We start from the raw sequence: 23,038 nt of genomic DNA, 5'->3' as shown, positions 1-23,038 counted from the left end.
AATACTTGTGAAGTACTTAAAACTGCCCGGTACATAGTAAGGACTGTCAGTGTTGGCTGGCACTGTTACTGCTGCTGTTACTGCCATCATCTTCGTCTTACTCCTAAGGAAGTGTAAGAATAACACGTGCAGCCTTCGCCATATCAGAACTGAGAAGTTACCCAGAGTGTCTTGTCTGACTCTGCTGACCTTGAATTCTGTTAGCTAAGGTGGATCATCAGGCACACGTAGGCTGGCGGAGGGATACCAATTAGGGGCAAGGCCAGATTGAATTAGTGGGAGAATGGAATTATAGTAGGCGTGAGGAAATCATGGTGCGTTTAGTTTTAAAAGCTACCATCTTCTGTTCAGAGAGGTAACAAAGGGATGTTAATCCATTTAAGAAAGGAAGAATTTTTCCAGAAGTCTGGATCAATAGCTGGGGTAACATATTAAAATAGAAGAAAATTAGCTTAGTGGGACCTTAATCAAGAACGTCATTTACTGAGATTTACCCAGAAGAAAAAGGGCAGTTCATAAAGGTAACTGTCATAACATTCCCCAGGACCTGTTCATACTCAGGATGAACCTGGGGAGATTCGAAGGATAAGAAAAATTAGATGGAACTGAGACTTTTGCTCAGTTGCCTGGTTCAGAGAAGGAAAATAAAGAACAAAAGTAAAAACCTACATATTAATAGCAGAGTGACACATGGAACACAATTTGAATAAGCTACTTAGAAAGTTTAACAAAATAAAATATTTTTGTAAACTTTGTATTACCTCGGGAAAATTCACTTTTAATAACTCCATATGGGAATGCCTATGGCTGCCTGTCTGAGTGACGAGGGCAGACTAGGGACATAGTCACTTGGCATTCGGTGAGTGAGGTTTATGTCTGGCAAAGGCTTGCCCAGCTTCATAATTGCTGGTCTGACTGGGTGCTGTGTTGATACAGTCCACCAGGGCTCCTTTCCTTGTACAGTTAGTCAAGAAGCATCTAGGAAATAAAGCTCCCTGAGCGGAGGGCCGTGAGAAAGCCGCGTCTCTGGCTGAGGGGCTCTGGCTCTGGGGCTTCCTAACAGATTAAGCCTTTGGGTCTGCTGTGGTGTGGCCCTGCCCAAGAGTGGTCAGTCTTAAAAGGGCTGTTATTTAGCCCCCGTACATTATAGGCCTGCTAGGTGATTAGACTTCCCGTGTAAAACGTGCGCCTGTTTCCTACAGGATAAATTGCCAGGCTGAGTCCCTTAGCTTGGCGTCCACACAAGAGCACATGAGACTTAGGCACAGTCATTTCTTTATTAATCATGATTGTGCTCATAGCCTGTAGAGAAATTTTTTTATAAACATAAAAAGAAGTTTGTGGCTTTTAGTGCTCTTTTTCCCTTGGCCTTCAACTGTAAATCACTGAGGTGTTATGAGTTTTTATCTTTTACTTCACAGTTTTTTGATACCACATTTGGATGCAGTTAGAAGATGCATGTGCCCACCCCGTTACAGAGAACAGAAGAACTGGCAATTAATCAGGTCTCAGCGCTCAGGCACTGGCGTCAGACTACCCGTGCCTCACCCCAGCCCCCCACGCAATGGCTTTGTGACCTTCGACAATTCCTTCAGCCTCTCTGACCCCCAGTCTCCTCAATAATGATGGAATCTCTACTTCATAGCTTTGTGAAGCCTCGCTGGGGGCTGGAAAGGATGGGGATGGCCAGAGACAGTAACAGTACTCACGGAGGGTTGTCCTGCCCACAGCACTGCTTGTGCCCCCGTTGAGAAAGTCAGTGTTTCAGAGAGCACTTTAAGAGTGCTTAGAATATATTAAACATCAAAAAAAAAAAAAAAAAAATCTGAGCTAGCTGTTACATATAGCTGATGGGGTTTTATTATCATGAGCTAGGAATGCCTCGATAGATAAATCGGCCCTTTATCTATTCTTTGCCAGAGAAAAATAGCTATTCTGAAGTTGTTTTTGATGTACCCTAACCTGTGACTGGCAGGTTATAACTGGTTGTGGTATTGCTTAAGGTTATAGGTTCTTTTCTGTTTGATTGAGATAAAATTCACGTAACATAAAATTTGCCACTTTAACCATTATAGAGTCTACAATTTAGTGGAGTTTTTTATATGTTTACATTATTGTGTAACCATTACTACTGCCTAATTCAGGAAGCTTTCATCACCCCCAAAAAGCAAGCTCATATTCGTTATTCAGTCACTCCCTATCTGCTCAGGACATATGTTATTAAGATGCTTTAATGAGACTTTCTTATAGCTAAGAGAGGTATTTAGTTGACATTGGCTCTTAAAACACTGTCGAATTATTTGGGCCAGAATGATTTATAGGGTAGAATTTTGGACCTTTGTGCTATTTGTGTATTAGAACAGAATCTTGGCCCTTCCTGCATAAGCTTTCTCAGCCTATGTCTTTGCAGAGGTGGAGATTGTCCTGTTCAGTTGTGGGTCCTTGCCAGGTCCAGCCTTTTTTCAGTCTAATGTGCCGCACTCAATTGTTAATTTTTACATGTATTTAATCTCAAAGTAGTCCTAGTGTTATATTGATGTTATAGTCTAGCCCTCTAGTGTTATCTGTTTTACTGGTGAGGAAATGGAGGTAGGAGCAGTTAATGCAACTTGCTCCGGGTCACACCAGTACTAAGAGGCAGAACAGGTTGTGAGCATCAGACTCCAGATCCCTCAGAGAAGGTCACTTCCACAACCAGTTCAGTAACTGTTAAAAACATTTCCCAGCGCTTTACTAGCAATTTGGCTGCATCAGTTACTTACTGTCATAATGCTGATTTCATTGAGAAAAAGATCATCAGAAAGGATTTATAGTTGTATCAATAAACTGTGCTTATAGAGGATACAATTGTGTATAACCTGTTTTTCCTTTTCTTCTAATGTGTGAAAGAAGAGGATTCAGGAGATTACCTCTTGCATGCAGTCAGAGACAAGCTATGGTAGCTGACCTGGTTAGCGTTGTGAGGCAGCTGTGTCATTAAAGGGTGGTTAGTACAAACAGCAGATGAACTCACGTAGCATTTTCACTGACTGACTTGTATGTGTGTATATGTACACATGTGTTTGTGATACTTTGTGCTTTTTGATACCTGAACTCCTTCAGGTACTTGTTGCCAAGTAGGTTCTTATGCCCCAGCATAATCTTTTGGTTGCAGTTAATCTCCCAGCCAAAGAGCTAGATCTAAAGTGACATCCTCGGCTCAGAATAGAACCATGGGATAGGCGAGAATCAAGGTTGGCTTGGCTGCCAGCCACAAGGCATGCGAATTGACATTGGTTTTGCTAGTTTAACTGAACCAGGTAGAATAAAGGATTTTGTAGGTAGAGTGAGCATGGTGGTCACCCCAGTCACAGTAAGACTTTACAAATTCAGAATCAGCAAGGTTGCAGCAAAGAAAATGTGAGCAGACTGGTCCCAGGCTAAAGGGAATGGCAGTGAGCCTAGGAACAGCTGGCCTGCACATTTCACAGCCACCAGCGTCAACCTTACCCTTGCTGTACAACTTGGAAGTCTTAAAAACCTTAACTGGTTAGCAAATCTACCTCCCAGAAACACGGAAAACCTTGGTGTCTAAGAGGGCGCAGTGGCCTCTAAATTGATGATGGAGCTTTTGACTTGAGGGCCATTATTTCCCACAGAGTCCGTGTAGGTTGACTTTGGGGTCCTTTATGAGGGAGAAGTCCCTGTGTTTCTGTAGCCGAGCCCTTGTCCTCTGTGACCTAGGCATATTCTAAGCCTAAGCAGGAAGTTCAGGCTCCACGGAACATGATAGGAAGTGAAAAATTAAAGGTTTCCCTAAAGCAGATATGAAGTTAGGATTTCATTAAGCAGTCATTGACGGTAGTATAATTTCAAACTGGAAAATATTTAACATGTTTCTTTTAGTTGTTTATTTTAAATATTGCTTTGATTCTCTAATTTACATATAAATTATTAGAAAATTAACATGGAGAATATTTTACTTTTAAATGACTGGTATTTATAAGCATGTGCCCTACCCCAACCCCTTGCTTCCATTGAACGGATATTTCGGAAATGAGAAAACTTTTAGAGAATTTGTAGATTGAGAAGTTTCAAAAAGCAGCAGCTACCTACATAAGAAGCTTCCAGATGGCTGGGAGTCCAGTGGTGGTGTTCCCGACCCTCCAGGGGAAAGGTAGGAGCATTGGCCTTGGAAGAGGTTTTCGTTTCTTGTTGTCACACTGCCTGAAGTTCTGGCAGGTTTTGCAACCCAAATGCCTTTAATGACCAGAGGATCACATTTATGTTTATAAAAGCAAACAAAAACCATTAGACGTGCCAGCTGAAACACGTGTGCAGACTGCCTCTAAATTAGAGGATCATTTAGGCTGACGAGTGAAGTGTGTGCACTCCTGGGCTCACTGAAGTGTAGCACCTTACTGTAATCAGGTGCACTTAGTGGGCAGGACGTGGCTGTGTGATGTGACTTCATATCCCAGGCGTGGCCACAGGTCACCAGCTCTGGAGTGTCTGTTCCACTGAACTTGAGTCATTGTTTAAGCTATGACAGCGTCACAATTCTAGTCTTTCAGCCTCTTTTTTTAAAAAAGTAAATCTTGCCATTGATTTAAGTACTTTCTAACATGTTTTTAGATCTCAAAGACAGAATTAGATTGGTTCCTCCAAGATTTGGAAATAGAAATTAAAAAGTGGCAACAGGAGAAAAAAGAAATCCAGGAAAGACTGAAAGCACTGAAGAAGAAAATGAAAAAGGTTTCAAATGGCAGTGAAATGTAAGTAACAACTGAAAGGCAATAATTTTAATTGTTTTTTTGAATGTTGTCTCTTTTGGTTATTTTCACATTTTTGATATTTAATTTTAAACTATATCAAGTAAAATAAAAATCTGTGGGTACTGTTTTCAGTGTTTTTATCTCATTTTTAAAAGCATCAGTTGTCTCACCTAAAACTTTTTCTAAACTTAGCATGCTTTCAGATAAATTATATAAATGTGGGAGTAGCATGGGACTGAGAACCCACCAAGAGCTGATTTCCTTCTAGTCAGAACATCATCCCTTACTGTGAATGTTACCTTTGACCCTCTTTCTTGTTGGTAAAATGAGGGGCTGGTGTAGATCTAAGGTTCTTTCCATAAGATTCTGTGATGATTATTTTATTTATAATTAGTTTTATCCTGAATCTTTAAATTATTGAAATTTGGTCTTGCAGTGTGAAGGATTTGGTAATACATACAGATCCTAGGCGTAATTGTCAGGTGGGCCAAGTATGTTTTAGGCTCCATCCCTAACCTCCCTCTGTTTTTGCACAGTGATATGTCATGTAAAACTCAGCAGCTTAAGTTAACAGCCATTTTATTTGCTCATGATCCTGCAGTATGGGCCGAGTTCAGCTGGGCCACTCTTTTGCTGGTCTTGCCAATAGTCTCTCTCTCTCTCTTTTTTTCTTTTTTAGTATACCAGTATATCACTTTATTTTGTATTCCTTCCCCCCCCTTTTTTTCTTATTTTAGCATATTGTGGGGGTACAAAAGTTTAGGTTACGTATATTGCCCTTGCCCCCCCACCCCCGAGTCAGAGCTTCAAACGTGTCCATCCCCTAGACAGTGCGCATCACACTCATTATGTATATATACACCCATCCCTTCCCCCACCCACATCTGCCCAACACCCGATCAATGTTATTCCTAAATGTGCTCTTAGGTGATGATCAGTGAAACCAATTTGATGGTGAGCCAGTAGTCTCTTGTGTGGCTGAAGTTAGCTGGGGGTAGCTGGGGCTGGGCTCAGATGGGATACTGGGATGGCTCTGCCTTATTTTCTCCATGTAGCCTCTCCCTGTGACCCTTATTCATGTGGTCTTTCTATGCAGTCTCTAGCACGGTAGCCTAACTTCTTATGTGATGGCCAAGAACTCCCAAGGGGGCAAAAGTGGAAGCTGCCAGGCCTCCTGAAGGTTTAGGCCCAGAACTATCACAGCATCATTTCTGCCACATATTGTTGCTTAAAACAAGTCGCAGGTTCAGTCTAGATTCAAGGGCATGAATAATGGAAGGGAGACATGGTTCACTGGGGGCCATGCTACATACTCACCTTTCAAGGGCATTTGTATGTTTTTCCATGCTCTATGCCATATGATCAGATGACTTTCATTATGAGTCTTCATAGCATTACATTTGGGCAGTTTTAGGCAGTCCTTAGACGAAGGAGGAAATAGAAAACACGGCCTTAAAATTTTCACTCCCTGTTTCATGTCATTTTGATTATGTTCATTAGAACAGTTATGGAAACAATATCTGTAAAGCTCTTAATATTTGAGCATGTCCAGTCTTAATCATTTTAAGTTATTAGAAATGCAGAAATATTTATATTTAATATGTTTTTTATGTTCAGATATACTATCAAACTAGACAACTAGAGGCTGTTAATGAGAAAATTTTTTTCTATACTAGTATAAAAGGTAACTGTTTCTGCTGAGGAATAAGCTTATCGTTGATTTTTTTCATTTTATTAATATATACTTTGCCTTTTCTGTCACAACTTAAAGATAAGCTATATGCTTCTCTAAGCTTTTTGCTTTTTGCATGTTTCAAATAAATGCTTTAAAGCTAAATTTTTATATGTAGATTTTTAAGTAAAATCTTAAAACTTTTGTGATCTCTTTCTTAGAGAAGCACAGAGGATATGAGGAATGATTTCTCTGATGTTTCTATGTTTTTGATCACACTTTAGCATTTATTAAGAAATGACTAGGACAGGATTGGTGCAATGATACAAACCAGAGGTGACTGTGAAAGAAGGCGGGGACTCCATGAGAGCCGCCCCAATATCGAGTATTTGAAGGAGGGAGGAAGTATTTTTACAAAAGAAGTGAAATGATAGTTAAACTTCCTTTTATTGGAAACTTGGGGATTTTAGTAAGTAGAGATGACAGAAAAGGTGTCTCAGGGTAGCATGAAAGAAGAGGCAGAGCTTGCCTTGTGCAGGGCATTGCTGAAGAATCAGAGATTCACGCACTTTGTTTTGAAAGGCTGTCAGTATGTGTGTGTGTGCCTGCGTGTATTTTAATTTGACTTTAAGTTCTATTTTAAAGAGCAGAAGGCTATTTTCATTTTGATTGAGAATCCATGTATTCTCCGTTTGAATGAGAACCACTAATGACGCTGACGATGATGCCACAATACCTGTGCTCTCTGTCTCCTGTTGACACCATCTTGAGGTGCACTTCGTGGCCCGAGATAGGGTTGCTCTACCTGTAAGCATATGACTTAAGAGTGAAGAAAAAGGGGATCTGTCCTCCATGTGTAAAAGGAAAATTTCCCAAAAGGAAAATGACCTCAAATTCTTTGCCTGTTTAGAAGACACTAGAAATGAAACAAAATATAAAAACAAAAAATTCAAGAAATATTTATATAGATGTGGGTAGAATTTACTGTGTGGGATTGTGTTAAAAAAAAAAAAACTTTGAAAATTAATTAAACTTTGGTGATTATGCTTTTATAGGTTTACCCAGCAAAATGATGGACAGGATAAGGAATATGAACTACATCTGGATCAGTCTGTTGAAATCAGGCAAATTAAATTTTCTTTTATATCTTCTTATATTTTTAATACCAGAGCCACAAGCACACTAGACTTTTAAATATATCATCTGTTTCTTTTAAATAATTATGTTTCTATTTTCTTTATTTCTGTCATTTCTATTGAATTTTTAAAATTAATATTTAAATAAATATATTCTTGGAATATCTTTAAGTATTTTTATTTTACAAAGTTTTTGCATGTATTTCCCACTGTCAGTATAAAATGTCCTGAATTTATTGTTGATTACTCCTTTTTTCTTTAATTACCTTGAGACTAAAAATATGTTTTAAAAACTTTTCTTGTGTTATTTGAAATATTATTCTCAACTATAGACTGGTAGTTTGTTGTTCTTATTGTTCTATGATTGTAGGTTCATTAGAGAATTTTTATTATGAACCTACAAAAAGTTTCCTTCTATTGATAACATGTACTAATGGAAATAATGTGTTTTCACACACTGGTAACCAGTATATTCAGTAGTAAGCAGTTGTATTCTGTTTTCCTAATTGAATGTTGTTTTACATGCACACTTCCATTTCCATCCAAGTCAGTGGCCTTCTCTTTGAACGTTTACTTTTGTTTCCACTTTTTAGCTGTTACAAAAGTATGGCCATGAACAATTTTGTGTAGATCACTTTTTCCCTTTGTGTTATTTCCTTGTGAAATGTGTCAAAATAGAATTTCTGGTTCAAAGGCTGGAGAGATGTTTTATAGTTTATTAGTATTAATCCAGCCAGGTTGTCTTCCACCTACCCTCATGAAAATGGCGAACTGGCCACAGCGCCCTCACCTGTTTCTTAGCATTCCCATCAAATTCTCACTGTTAGTTTCATATCTTCTTGTGATCACTTGTAAAGCACAAGAGCACACATGAATCTGTGTATTGTGCACTTAAAATAGAGGCAAGAAATTACTCTAAAGATGTTGTGCAAGTATTTTTGTGGCATAATTTCAAAGCTAACCTTGCCCGAAGACTTTGTAATCTCACTGGTTAAATTTTTTTTCCAAGAAGTTTTTTTTTCCTTTAATATTTGCAGTGATACATTTACAAATGAGAAAAAGAAAATAGAAGAGTGTATAAAGAAAGGGAAAGAGCATTATGAAGAGAGTCATCAAAGAGCTGTGGATGCAGAGGTGAGTCCATGACACTTGGTGACGAATGGCAGTGGCGTTTGTCATTTCTTTTTGTTTCTTTAATTACGTATGAGGGTGTAACAGACATTACTGAAAAGTGTGGAGGGTCAGGGATATCCCATCACCCATAATACTGCCTCCCTAAAAGCACTCTTTTTCTCTGCCTATAGCTCTGTAATTTTTTACCCTGATGCTTATGTTGCTACATAGATGTACTCACAGGGTACACCAAATTTTGTAACCTGTTTTCCTTATTTAACATTATAATTCAATCATATCCCATACTGTACACTTTGAATAGCTTCTTCATATTTAATCAGGTGATGTATCATGAAGTAGCCAACAGTAAACGTATCTGCCAGTACTTGGAAAGGAACTTAAAAATAATTTACTAAAAATGTATTCCTCCCTCTCCCTAGAAGAATATATACCAATGTTAGTATAATATTTGAGAAACTACTGAGACAAAAATCAAAACAATGACATCTGGTTATATTTTATTTAGTTCCTTAAACATGGTTGTCTTTTTTTTTTTCTAACTGAGCAACAAATGATATTTATTGGTGTATGTGTCTAGAGATTATACTGGGAAAATAAGAAAAGGCTTAGTTTATGAGATCTGCAAACATTAGGCATTTCAATTAAGAATTGACTATACAGCTGCTTCTAAGAAAAGGAAGGGAAAAAGAGCCGAAGTGTGAATACTCCTACTCCTTCATCTGTATTCCTGAGCTTGTTTAGTTCACTTTTACCACCATTTGGAAAGCAGGTTTGCCTCACAGGCCTGTCAAGGTTATGGACACCTGGATTAAGAGGCATCATCACAAGGATCACATGCATTTAATGGATTGCTTGGATTATTAGGCCATTCTACATTTCCTGGAGTGATTCTTTAACAAAATGGCCAGTTGGCTTGTGGGAAGCCAGAGAAACTAAAGTTTTAAAAGCATGCCCCAGAGGCTTTAGATGCCCCCTGAGAATCACTTCTCTGAGGCTCTCTAATTGCAAAGGTTGCAGCCTCAAGGGTTATTCTGCTGGCCCCTGTCCCTCTGTTCCCCCTGGGCAGGACTATAGATAACACACATTGGTGTATACACGCAGTTAACCTGGCTCTGTGCTTGTATGTGGCTTAAACAGAAAGCGATGTGCACAGTTTCATACCTGCGAAAAGGATCGGGTAATGTACATAATTATAGTGTCATTTTGTTCTCTTTTCAAATCTCAGTTTGAATTTGTGTTCACCTGGGTTAAATTACAGCATACTCAAGTTCTGGTGATTCTGTCATCATACTTCATTTAAGGAGAAATTGGAATGTGGTTTGGAATGTTTAAATTTGAACCCTTAAAATGGTTTCAGATTCTCATTTGTAAACTACTTAAACATTCTCTCATCTGTTGGCAGATATCTGTGCTTGAAAACTGGAAGGAAAGCGAAGTGTTTAAGTTACAGCTCATGGAGTCACAAGCAGAAGCCTATCTGAAGAACCTGGGGCTGATGAGGTAATGTGGCCTCACAAGTGCTCATCCCAGCGAGTCACTTAGGAAACAAAGCTAGAGCCCTTGCACAAAAATATTTTTTATATTAGACAGGAACATTTTATTTTTAAACATACGTGTTCGTTGTAGAAAAGTAAAAACATGTATACAAAAATGATAAGTGGAGATATAACTAGTTAATATTTGGAATAAATTCATTAAGTATTTGAAAAATGAAAATTTACATCTTTTTTCACTCAATAGTATGTAGGAAACTTATTTTCATATTGATAATTACATTTCTCCCACCTAATTTTGAAAGATTGAATAGTGTTCCAGCACGTACATGATTTATCAAACACCACTGTGGTGGGATAGTTGAGTTTTTTGCAAATTTTTTTGGTAACAAGCTGCACTGCAACACATTTCTGGAAGGAAGATCACATGTTCAGGGCTTTTAAAATTTTTTGCCAAATTGCTTTCTATAATAGTTATTATTTACCGGTCTTCGTGATAGAGTATGGAATATCACCAAAGTCAATTCACATATGTTAAATGTTTTCAGCTCTCCATATAATCTTTACCTGCTTTTGTTTGTTTTGCTTTGTTTGTTAAAATAAAATTAACCTGGGAATCCTAGAGGGTCTTCACCCTAGCATTTGGCACTTCCCTGTGCAGGTTTTCACATATGGGATTACTTCTATCTGGTCCTTTTCTCATGTTTCATATACAAGTTTTTCATCCTTCCTAGGGCTTGCTTTTTGATTCAAACTTTAAACCCTCAGAATTGAACCAAAGATTGCGTGGATCATGGAAAAAGAGTTTTAGTGTAGAGTTCCTCATTTCTTCATTTTCAAGATTTAACTTTTTTTTCCATGAGAAAACTTTTCTGAAGGTGAACTAATATGCTGATTCATATTACAGGAATAGCGCAGCTGAGGCTGAGACAAGTGGTGTTCACATGCCTGTATTAAGCACTCACCATGGGCTGCATCCGGCTCATCTGGGAAACAAAAATAGCTGAGACTCATTTTATCTAACTATATCAACTCTCTTCCAGTAAGCCTTATGGTATAGGTAGATTCTTTCTGGGGATGCCATGCTAACTCTGCTTGTTCCACCAAAGTGTAGCAAAATAGAAAAGGTGTAAAAAGAATGTTCTGGTTTTTCTTTAAGATTTCAATTTTTAAAATTTCTATAGTAGATATATTAGCAGGTTCCTATTCTTATACTTTTTCAGTGATTCTGCAGCATATCCCGACATGGAGTCTGATATACATTCATGGGAATTGTTTCTTTCTAATGTTACAAAAGAAATTGAGAAAGCAAAAGTAAGTTATAAAAAAACATTTTATAATTCTGTCAAAATCTTTACGATGGTTATTCTCAGGAGGCTGCTGTCTTATTGAAACCATTTTTTTTTAATGGGGCAATAATATATTTCTTGTGAAATTATAACAAATTTTTCATGGAAGTAATGATATTTTCTTAATTAACTATCTTAAACTCTGCTCTTAATTGATAAGATTAGAGAAGTTATGTTTGATGAGGCTGTAGAGCATTCTGATTAATGAGGTCTTATTTTAAACTTCTTTCCTTACAAGACACTTAAGTTTCTTGGAAAATTGTTGACCATTTGTAGTGCATAGTAAGAAACAAAGTATTAATTGGCAATAGTGTTTTTCCCACACTTTCCCTTCTACCCACAGTCTCAGTTTGAAGAACAAATAGAGGCAATTAAAAGTGGTTCTCGGCTCTGCGAACTTCCTGAAGTACAGATTTCTGAGCTTTCATTTCCTGCCTGTAACACAGTAAGTCTATCACATCTTTTTTTTTTAACCACAATTTCTTAACTGGCCAAAGTGGTTATTTGTTGTTTTCTGAGAGTGGGGATGGGATGGATTAATTATTGCCTTAATATTTTCATTATTGGTGCTACTGGTTGGCCTTTTAAGCTTTATAACATTCTCATAGAAATAGAAGTTTACTCTTCCTACATCCATGCATGAGAACAGCACTGAGGCGAGTACACCGTTGCGGTGTATTTCCATCACTTTCATTACCTTAGCTTGTCTCCTTCCTTTTCCGTGCGCTGGGCTGTGTGTGTGTGTGTGTGTGTGTGTGTGTTCCTGCCTTTGAGCGAATAATCCAGGAGTAGCAGTGCCCGTGATTCAAGCAGGCCCTCTTTGTTACCACTTCTGATTATACTCTTATTCCTAGATACTTGGGGGCATAAAACCAAAACCTAAAAATTAAGATGTTTTCTCATCAAATACAGAATAAAAACTGCCATACCTGAGACATACAGGGCTTTGTTGGTCTGGCATTTCATATTTTACTGCTAGTTTGAGGTATTTGCTGAATCTTTTGAATAACAGTAATCGCCAAACCTTGTTTTTTTATTTTAAAATATGCAGCTCAGTAAAGGAAATAATTAGTTGTATTTTATATGCTTTACAGTATGGCTAAATCTGTGTCACTTTATTGTATTCTGGGGTACATGTTTCTTAGATGTGGACACGGAGCAGATGCTCAGTGAATACTAAATTGCAATGAAGTAGGCCCAAAGGAGATTAGACTATAAGAATGTAAAGAACTCTGTTGAAGAGTTGATTAAAAATAGGTTTCAGAATATTTTGGCAGGACAGTGAACTCTTCTGGTTCCCAAAGACTGAGGAGACCGTTGCCCCAGCACACGATTTGCACCTCTTGCTATTGCCAGACCTTTGCCTGGGCTGTTCCGCAGCCTGGAGCTCCATCGTCACCCTCCGCCTCCTGCCTCCAGCGAACGCCCAGTTGGGGGCTGCCCTCTCGGCCCCCTTCAGCTTGGAGGGCAGCTCCTCCGTCAGCCTGATCTTGAGCGTCTCTTTCTTCCAGTGCTAGGCACACTAAACATTCAAACGTATCGTGAATTCGTCTGCAAATAATAAAATTAGATGTGAAAAAGTGTGACCACCTTGAACTGAATAAGATACTCTGGTGGATGTTTTTTCTTTCTATTGAACCCAGTAGGAAATAGTTGTATTTAGAATTAAAGGTCATTTCTCCTTTATAGTTTTTCCAAGTTCTTATAGCAGATATAGAGAACTTTGCATTCTCTTTAGGATATTTTATTATTAATTTATAATTCTAGCTTAGGTGATTTTATAAATACTCAGGATTTTCATATCCAGAATCCTGGGAACTCTCAGTGTGCCAGGAGCTTGAGTAATAAGTGTCCTTAAAAATCGTTTGCTTTGCGTCTCATTTCTCCCTCATTCTTTCATTCATTCATCGGTATTTAGTGGTGATGAAGCTTAGATGTGGGCTGTGCCCTCAAAATGCATATGGGCTTGGGAAAAAATAGGCTTTAAACCCATAATTACAGGCAGATGCCCTGAGGTTTTCCCCAGCAGAGTGCTAGCGCGGTGGGAATCCGGGCGCTGACCTAACCGAGGGGTGTAGGCCTGGGTGGAAGAGTCCCGGTGGGAAGTCTCAGTGAGACAGAGATCTGGAGTGAGAGGGCGTATGTGAGGAGGGGAGGGTGCTGTGATACTTGGGTCAGAAGGTTCCAGATGGAATAGACAAAGTATTTGGAGGCTAGAATGATAGGACATACTCTTTTCATGGCTATGGAAGAAGTTCAGTGTGACCGAGGGGGCTGTAGAAGTACCCAGGGGCCAGAACCGAGGGAGCCTTGAGCTGTGGTAAAGCAGTGTGGGCTTTTCCTGGGGTCACCAGGAAGCCAGTGTAGGTCCTGAGTAAGGGAACAACATCAGATTTGTCCAGTAGTCCCCCCGCTTATTTGCAGTTTCACTGTCCACAGTTTCAGTTACCTGAAGTCAACAACCACAGTTCAAAAATATTAAATGGAAAATTTCAGAAACACACAATTGATAAATTTAAACTGCATGCTGTTCTGAATAGTGTGATGAAATCTTGCACTGTTCCGTCCAGGATGTGAACCCTCCCTTGTCCAGCAGATCCACGCTGCGGACGCTTCCCCAGCCCCCCGTGAGTCACCCTGATTTTGCTTCATAAGGGCCCCAAAGTGCAAGATAGTGATGCTGGCAGTTCAGATATGCCAAAGAGAAGCCGTGATGTGCTTCTTGTGAGTGAAAAGGTGGAAGCTGTCACTAAGGAAAGAACAAAGATCACATGCTGAGGTTGCTAAGAATGAATCCTCTGTGGAATTGTGAAGAAGGAAAAAGGCATTTGTGCATAGTGTATATATAGGGTTCAGTGAGGTCTCAGGCATCCACTGGGGGTCTTGGAGCGTATCCCCGTGGATAAAGGGAAGCCCCTGTGCTTTTTGAGGGTGAGCTCACTGGGCTCACCCAGCAAGTGTGGGGAGTGGACGAGGGGCCTTGAGTAATTTCCAGCTGGCCGGTCATCAGCTTACTGCCATCAGCCTGTCCTGGGTGAGGGCATGGCGGGGGGAGCAGAGGGCAGAGAACAGATGTGAGAGGCATTGAGGAGGTGCAGCTGGAGAATGCTGTTGCTCATGAGACTGGGGCGCTGGGTGTACTTTTGGGGAGTTGAGGGTGAGTCCTGGGCCTGTCAGTGAGGTGGGCCCTCAGGGAGGCGCAGGTGTGAGGAGACTGCCTGAGGCTGGTTTTGAACACACGGAGTTTGAGTTGCCTTGGAATCACTCAGGAGGATTTGCAGATTTGGATCTCAGGAAAATAGACTAGAAACTTGTAGAAAGTGAGTGTTAATCAGTCACAAGCACATCTTCAATGAGGCTCGCGAGAGTGTGAAAGGGCCTGGAGAGAACACAGCCAGCGGGGTGTGGGCAGCAGCCTGAGGAGGAGCCTCCGCACTGCAGGCCGGACAGGGACCCAGAGCAGTGTGGAGCTGGGAAGGGCACTGTCTGAGCAAGAGGAGGTGACCAGCAGGTGTCCCTGCAGCTCAGTGGGATGGAGACAGCTTTGCAGAGTGTTGGGACAGCGATTTCTGATCAGTCAGCCACAAAGTTTAGCTCGGAAGGGGAAGTGTGATTAGGTAGAGGCTGAAAGAGGGTGGGCAGGCTGGTAAAGTGGTCTCATTTAGGTAGTTCTTCTAATTTACAGAGAAACTAATGAATTATAGAAGGTTACTCAGAAGTCAGAGTCCTGCTCTTATTCTAACAACTAACAAGTTATCAGTAATTCTTTTCAAACAGAAATACTTACCATTTTCAAGTTTCCCGTGTACTGGAGCATCTGGGCTTCATTATACTCGTGCTTGCTCATCAGTCTCTGTCATGGGTGCTTCTCTCATTTCAAGGCAAGCCCTAAATGACCCTCCTACTGTGGTGTGTTCCTCGCAGATTCGTCCTGAGTTACTTTCTGAATCTTCAGGCCATGATGATCAAGGGCCTGAGGCTTCCCCAAGTGACATGGCTGGAGACCAAACAGTGGCTCATAAGGGTCCAGGTCTCTTCTCTGCTGACGACTGCCCAGTGGAGGCTCTTCCTGCACCGTCGTCGGGGCCGCCCTCCAGTCGGCCTGAAGTCACTCAGCCGTCAGAGCCAAAGCGGGCTGGCCAGGCGGCTCCATCAAAACAAAGCCCTGTGGCTGATCAGAAACTGCCTGCTCCTCCAGGATGTGCTGCTCGCACAAGCCAGTCTCCAAAAAAGCCGTTCAATAGCATCATTGAGCATCTGTCAGTGGTGTTCCCGTGCTACAACAGGTATGACTATAGAATGTCTGACTCCGTTTAATACTGTATTGAACTGAAGTTTCCTGATCAGGTGAAGTCACGGCCAGTTAGGAGCTAACAGGGAAAGCATTGCCCGACTGTTTTGCTCAGAAAGATAGGTGGTACATTCTTGCTTTTTGTAAATACAGAGGTGAGTGCTTCCAAATAAAATTTTTAATGTGCATATCTAGATTGAAAATGTTGGCCTCTGAGTAATCACTCCTCAGAGCCCATGACAGTTTGCTAAGATTTTGATGAAATCAGTAACACACTCCAAAACTAGTTGTTACAGAATCAGTGAATGAACTGCAAAATGATAGTTTTGTGTCATTTGGGCGGGAGGCAGCGGAGGTATCACATACGGCAAGGTGAGGCGAGACCTCCGAGTTGTCAGAGGCGTGAGGTTGAGACCAGATGGAGTTCCACAGTGACGAGGTTGTGCACGGACTGACAGGGGCCTTGTGCATGTGGCAGGGCTGGGAGGGTTTTGAGCTCTTCAGCAGCACTTCTCTGCCTCCACCTCTGCTCCTCAGGCTGGTGCAGGGGGCTCCGGTGCCCTTGTCTCGGCTGGGAGGGAAGTGGTGTGTCTGGGTGCAGCGCAGAACAGAGGCCTCTGCACTCAGGAGTGACCCTCTGTGCCTGCCCTGCTACTTCTGTTTCTGAGACAATGTCAGTTACACGCTTTGAAATTGAAATTTGGAAACAAAGTTGTGGTTAAAATCTAATGGACCAGACTTAATGTTTTATATTGGGACAGCCCTGCCCATTTGAAAATAAATGTGTTTTGTCTGCACACGGGCATATTTTGCCCTGCCTAAGTTTGAGAAACATAAGTTCTCTCAATAGTAATCTCCATGCCAGTTGTAAAAATATTCAAGTTGTAATCATCAGAAGTACCCTACAAATAAGACTGTTTGCAATCCTGATTAAATTTGGCAGAGATTAAACAATCAAGTAAAAATGCATCCTAATTTTCTGAAAGTTAAAATATTTTGAGTAATAGCGGTGCAAATCACAAGTTCCTATTGACTGTATTGCCCATCTGATGGTACTTGTGAAACACTCAGGCTTTGGACCTTGTTGATAGACTTTTCAAGGGAGGAAGTCTACAAAACTAGTTTCCTCTTGGATAGAAAGAATTTATTGATTTCAAGTTGGAACCAATGTTGTGTCCGATTGTTCAGTGATTTTGCATAAAGCTATGATAACATCTAGGCTACAAAGTCAGTTTTCTAAATAGGGATTGAAACCCCAAATGGGTCTACCAGATATATAATTACTTTGAAATTCTATTGAAATAAATATTTAGAAGTAATATTGAAATTTCATAACTACTTTGGAAAGAGTAATTCTGCCTTAAAATGGTTCTGCTTTTTATATACAATTACTATTGTTATCCTAGGGTCTACAAATTAATTTTTTCTGTTTGTTTTTGGTTCTTTGGGTTAATATTGGCACATCGTATTTCTTAGCAGTGGAAAACTTGACTTTGTTGTCATTTATCACTCACTTTGCCTTTCAGCACCGAGCTTGCTGGTTTTATTAAAAAAGTGCGAAACAAAAACAAGAACTTACTCTCCGGATTGAGTATTGATGAAATTGTCCAAAGAGTGACAGAACACATTCTAGATGAACAGAAAAAGAAAAAGGTATTTTATCCAGATACAATAAAATGTTCTACTTTATCCTTATTTATTTATAAAATATGAGAATTGTAAAAAAAAAAAAAAATGCTTTAAAATGTGGAAAACAATTTACTAATGACAGAAGATGGTGAAGCTTTTAGGTAACTGAACTTTGCTTTCCTCTCGTGCCCTGCCCCGTCCCACCCCTGTTATCTCTGTAGCCAAATCCAGGCAAGGACAAGAGGACATCTGAGCCCAGCTCTGCTGCCTCTGTGACCAGGTCCTCCCAGGGCCCACCCTTGGTGACTGTCGGACCATCGCCCAAAACCAAGGGGCAGAAAACAGAAGGCGTCCCTGTGAGTGCTGTGTGTATAACTGTATAGTTAGTTTTGTTTTTTAATGAAGAACAAGAAGGAAAGAAAATTTTGAAGCCCTGATTTAGCTACATTCTTTTCATTTCTAAACCTAATTTATATGATCCTAAAATTAGAAACCAAATTTCAGTGTACTTGAATGGTCCAAATAGAACAGTCATTGATTGGCTGAGGTCAGGTCTCTGCTCTGACCAGTGCCTTGGGGCCCAGTGTGGAGCCCAGCACATGAGTCACGGGAGCTCTGACCACACCGGGGGAACCTTCTCTCCCCTGCCCTTGTTTCGCGGCAGATGGTCAAATACGTTAACTTTCTATATCCACTGTGATATTTTGAATAGTTGGGGAAAATAGTTTTTGAGTAATTTTCTTCTATGTAACCATGGGCTTGGGAATCACACAGACTTGGTCCCATCACTTAGTAACACCAGGAGCCCGGCTAAATCCGCTTGCCCAGGTCGTGGGCTGGATTACGTGCTGCCACAGAGTGACGGGGGCAGCTCTGCTCAAGAAAGGCTGGTGGCTGCCCTTTGTTCCTCAAATGCCTGAGAGGACGCTGGGATGGGCTGGACTTGCCGGGAATTGCATATATTAATTTAGGTTGTTTTTTTTTCCCCCTCTTAGTAAGAATGTTACATTTACATAGAATTTTGCATAAAATACTATAGTATCTATGATCTGAATGGATAGGCATCATAATTGTCTTTATTTTATCATAAGGCAATCACAGCACAGAATGCTCATGCAGCTTGCCCGCATTGGCGCGTGTGAAGGCGCGGATGTAGGTCAGAGCAGGCCTTTGACTTGTTTGTGCAGCGTCATTCCCTAATCCTCACCACACAGCCAGCCGATGCTGGAGATGGTGCAGTAGGGACCGCACTTGAGGTTCAAGGAGGCCCTGTCACCTGTGTGGCTCAGGGATGGGGGCTCTGGATGGGATTCTGTGTAGAGCACGATTTCGCTCCTGTCCAGCCGTGGTGTCAGAGTGTAGCTGATGCCAACATGAGGAGAGCTGTAGACCCCAGAACGTTCTCAGCAGGGAGCCAGCACTATGAGATCGCACAGAGTGCTGGTTTGCTTACTTGAGCTGGCATTGAGTCTTTTTGCGAACTTCAGTTTTTATTCCTCCTGTACATTTTCACTTTCCACACCACATACACTTGGCTCCCAGAGGGTCTCGTCCCTACCGTTACCCCAGTGAGAGCCTCCGAGCATGTAGGGCATCCCTGCAAGACCTGGCTGGAGGCCCCCCTGTCCCAGGGCTTTCCCCGATGGGTCACATGCTCTGTGATCATCCAGGCAGAATTCCCAGGGCATCCCCATCCACGCGCGCGCATGCATGTGTCTTGTTGGCCACCCCCATCCTGGGATAGCCCGTGATGCCTGGAGGAGAGAGAGCTCTTTCTGCTTCATGGTTGCTGTTTTTATGATAATTAAGATGTAAAAGCTGACTTAAACTTTACCAAATTGCATGAGAAAGAAAAATATGTATTCAAACTGGGACTCCATTTGATCATAGGTACTTTGTTAAAAATTAAAGTATTACATTTTTAAAGTACAAAAGTAATACATGGCTCATAATACAAATAAAAAGGACACTTTTAATAAACCCAAAACCCACCCTCTAACAAGTATTATCACATTGATACATATTTTCCTATACTCTTTTGTATGCATGTGTGTGTGAATTTAGTCAAAACTGAATACTTCAGTCATACTTTTTCTGTTCTTTAGGGGCAGGAATATTTGTTTTCTTTTACTTAGAAATACACCGTGCCCATCTTTTGTAGGAAACAGGAAACAGTCAAGTTAACTGTAGATTTTTCAAGCTAAACCTAGCTCCGAGCTTTGCAGAGGGCATTAGAGAGGCCTTAACCTGTCCTTCCGCAGGGCTGACACCTCTCTTGCTTCCCTGACCCTCAAGTCACGGGCAATAGTAGAGAAGCTTGAACCCTCACTCTGTGGTGTCTGCCTTCTCTGCCTGGGCCACGTCACACATTGGGAAACGCAGCAAATCCCTGGACAGCAGCTCCAGGCTTTCGTAGCCACTGGGCGCTGCCCCTAGCGCCACTTCCTGAACTTGCTTCCATGGCCAGTGCTGCCTACTTTCACTCACTCACTCATAGATGTTTCTAGAGCATGGGTTCAGGGCTGGGTTCCGTACTGGCTGCTAAGGACACAGATAAACAAGACTCATTCCCTGCCTTCAAGGTGGGTGCTCAGGGTTCAGAGGCGAATTAGCGCAGACATGAGCGATGCAGTGTGGGGTCGGGGCCCTGGGTCTGTGCGCACCAGACTGTGAGCGCTGGAGGCCGGAAACCTTCCGTTCAGCTCTGCGTCCAGCGCCCCACACTCTCCCTCACCCCGTGGATGTTTGCCAGATGAGCCATCAGTTTGTTTTGTTTTGATTTGTACAAGTAATCCATGTTCATAGAAACTTTAGAAAATAGTAGAGAAAAAAATTAAATCTCCCTTAACCAGGGGTAACCACTGGTAACATTTTGTGGATCTTTCTAGACTCTCTTCTAGGCATCTATGTATATACACAGTCTCTTTATATTTAAAAAACTGAATTCTATGGTACATACTGCCTTGTAACCTGCTTTTATTCAGCAGTCTGTCATGGCCAGCTCTGTCAGGGATTATGGACTGCCCTCCTGATCCCACTCAGCCACACAATAGCCCATTGTGTGGATGTGTTGGAATTTACTCTCCCCCAACTGTTAGATAATTAGACAAATGATTAATTTGTAGTATTAAGCTAGTACCATACTTTATGTAAAGTATAGGACAAATAGATATTTGTAGTTATTTCACCTGGGAATTTGTTAACCATATAAAACAGTTTTTTTCCTCTGAGGAAATTAGAACTTCAAAAATACTCTTTTTTGGTGTTTTTATATTTTTCTTAAGAAATGCTATTAAAAAATAAGTTGTTTCCTCATCCTGCTTAGCTGTAATTGGGAATCATTTGCCACCCTTTGCTAAAAAATGAAGACCACTTGTAGAAAAAGTTCATGTCCTTAAAAAAAAAATTAGCTATCCTTTCTTATTCAGTTACATTTACCTCCACAGGCATCGGGCGCAGGTTCCTGTGAATTATGCCATGAGGCGTTCAAATCAAAAAATGTGCGTGTGCTAAAATGTGGGCACAAGTATCACAAAGGGGTAAGAATTCTCTTTAGTCTTCCTTATATTGTGCTCTGTGACCATGAAGTATTTTCAAAATAAAAAAAGAATTTTTTTCCCTAGGCATCTATATTTCCTGTGTTTTTGAGCCATTTTCTTTGTAAATCTCCCGATGTCAGTGTTCACTGTCTCCCTGTCCAAAAGACTACAGCAAGGGGGACAAAGTTTCTGGGCCCTGTCAGATGGCCTTTCCATCATGCCACGGGTAGAAAAGAACTCCAGCAACTCTTTGGTGCTGAGATTTAAAGCAGTATTAGTTCTGTCCAAGGTGATTTCGTACACACGTGACTGAGTGGATAGTGTAGTGTATGAAGTCAGTTTAACATCTGGGAGAAGAAAAACTAAACCTAGCTGGGTCCCTTATGCCTGACCCTGGGACAGTCCAGCTCATACCCTTCCGAGATTTGTGTGTTAACTATCTTGGCGTTCTGGGTACTATGAGCATTTGTCTCTACACCCCTGCTGCTGGGTTAGAACAGATCAGGTCTCTGCCATGTTGATTAATTAATCCTTTAGAAAGGGATGACGACAGCATATTCACTAGAAGGAATCCAGATGGCTTGCAGAGTCCTTGCACGGTCCGCATCCGCGTCCTGGGCTCTCCAGCCTCCCACACCCCTCCAGCCATGTGGGCAGCAGGTCAGCCAGTAGCAAGAGGGAACACAGCATGCAGGCTTGTGGGACATTCTAGAACTAAGGGGCAAGACCAGGTAGAGCAGTGGGCTGTAAGAACAGGCTAAGAGCAGGCATTGGACAGGCCCTGAGTATTGGACAGCTCCAGGCCCGAGAGACTTTGAGGCACAGGTTCCTCATGGTCCTGAAGCAGCTACTGATTTTGTTTCCTCCTTTTCAGTGTTTTAAGCAGTGGCTTAAAGGGCAGAGCACTTGCCCGGCCTGCCGGGACCGGGATCACCTGTCAGAAGAGTAGCCTGCACCTTCTGGAAGAGGCCAGCCCGGTGAAAATCGGGAGCCATCTTCCTGCTGCTCTAGGTAGTCACACTTCACTTAAAGAGTAAATCACTGGTGTGTTGAATTGGAAGAATGACAATGTACCACCTTTGGTATAAAAAGCAAACACTGGAAGACCCTCCTGCATTGTGTATCACAAAGTTAATAACTGGAATTCTTTAACACAATTGATATTACGTCATTTCCCCACTCTGTGTAAACACTTCAAAGGTAGCCAACTAATGGCTGATAGAGTGACATGTGACCACATTCTTACATTGCTGGGGCTGCTACGGAGGGGCTCTTTGACGTGGTAGCTTCTTTTGGAAACTGTTGTGAGCACCTCAAAGTATAAGAATTCTCAACATATTCAAGTGCACCAAATCCCCTTTTGTGTTTGAAAAACCTGTTCTAGTAGTTCCACAAGAGAGATGATATCAACCTTTTAAAAATTTTTATAAGATTCTATATTCCTGAAAATATGCCAACATTTTTCCTCAAAGATTATGCATTTTAAAAATGGACATAAGCAAACTGTATTTTAATAATTTATAGTTAATCATAAAATATTGGCTGATTTAGACCAAAAGATTCAAGTCTCCATGAAGCGCCATATGCTTTCATTTTATGTCCCCCCTTTGATTTTTTTAAATGTTTATTTTTCATCTTTTAAAGGTATAATCTGATTTTTGAAAATCAATTACAGAACACTTTATCAGTATCAACCAAGACTTTTTACCCCCAAAGTTGAGTCTATGTACTCATCATCCCAGCCCTACATTTCGAACTTACTCTTCAAATACTCTACTACTCTTATTAGCAGCATTTGTCCTTCTGTGAGTCAGTCAACAAATGCTTGGGTATCTACACCCAGCGCAGGCTGAGCACACAACAGGCTGTGTGTGGAAACAGTTACCATCATTCTCCTTCCTCATCCCACCACCAAAAAGAGAAACTGTGTAATTAGACAATCCCGAGGTGTCTGTGTTCCAGTCGTTCAGTATTTGACATTTGTGTAAAGTAATGCATGCAATCTTGTGCTGTGGCCTGAGATCAAAACTGTAACTGCATT

At 41.1% G+C, this 23,038-nt stretch overlaps 1 protein-coding gene across 3 annotated transcripts in view; it reads left to right on the top strand.

Annotated features, from left to right (window-relative positions):
• Nucleotides 1–22,312, top strand: part of TTC3 (tetratricopeptide repeat domain 3) — a 112,947-nt gene extending 90,635 nt beyond the window's left edge. For 2 of the 3 annotated variants that reach the window (XM_069474954.1, XM_069474953.1), the window contains 11 exons: nt 4,615–4,754; nt 7,482–7,550; nt 8,600–8,696; nt 10,099–10,196; nt 11,413–11,503; nt 11,882–11,983; nt 15,463–15,824; nt 17,356–17,482; nt 17,680–17,814; nt 20,905–20,997; nt 21,872–22,312. In XM_069474954.1, the coding sequence (XP_069331055.1) occupies nt 4,615–4,754; nt 7,482–7,550; nt 8,600–8,696; nt 10,099–10,196; nt 11,413–11,503; nt 11,882–11,983; nt 15,463–15,824; nt 17,356–17,482; nt 17,680–17,814; nt 20,905–20,997; nt 21,872–21,946 (1,389 nt within the window). In that variant the 3' untranslated portion in view covers nt 21,947–22,312. Of the gene's footprint in view, nt 1–4,614; nt 4,755–7,481; nt 7,551–8,599; nt 8,697–10,098; nt 10,197–11,412; nt 11,504–11,881; nt 11,984–15,462; nt 15,825–17,355; nt 17,483–17,679; nt 17,824–20,904; nt 20,998–21,871 lie in introns of all 3 variants that reach the window. The other variant, XM_069474955.1, reaches the window with a different exon arrangement.
• Nucleotides 22,313–23,038: the final 726 nt, after the last annotated feature.

This window comes from Eulemur rufifrons, chromosome 7, assembly GCF_041146395.1.
Source record: "Eulemur rufifrons isolate Redbay chromosome 7, OSU_ERuf_1, whole genome shotgun sequence".
In the NCBI taxonomy this organism is placed as follows: domain Eukaryota; kingdom Metazoa; phylum Chordata; class Mammalia; order Primates; family Lemuridae; genus Eulemur; species Eulemur rufifrons.
The sequence above is the reverse complement of the archived record's forward strand: the minus strand, read 5'-3'. Positions and strand labels throughout refer to the sequence as shown.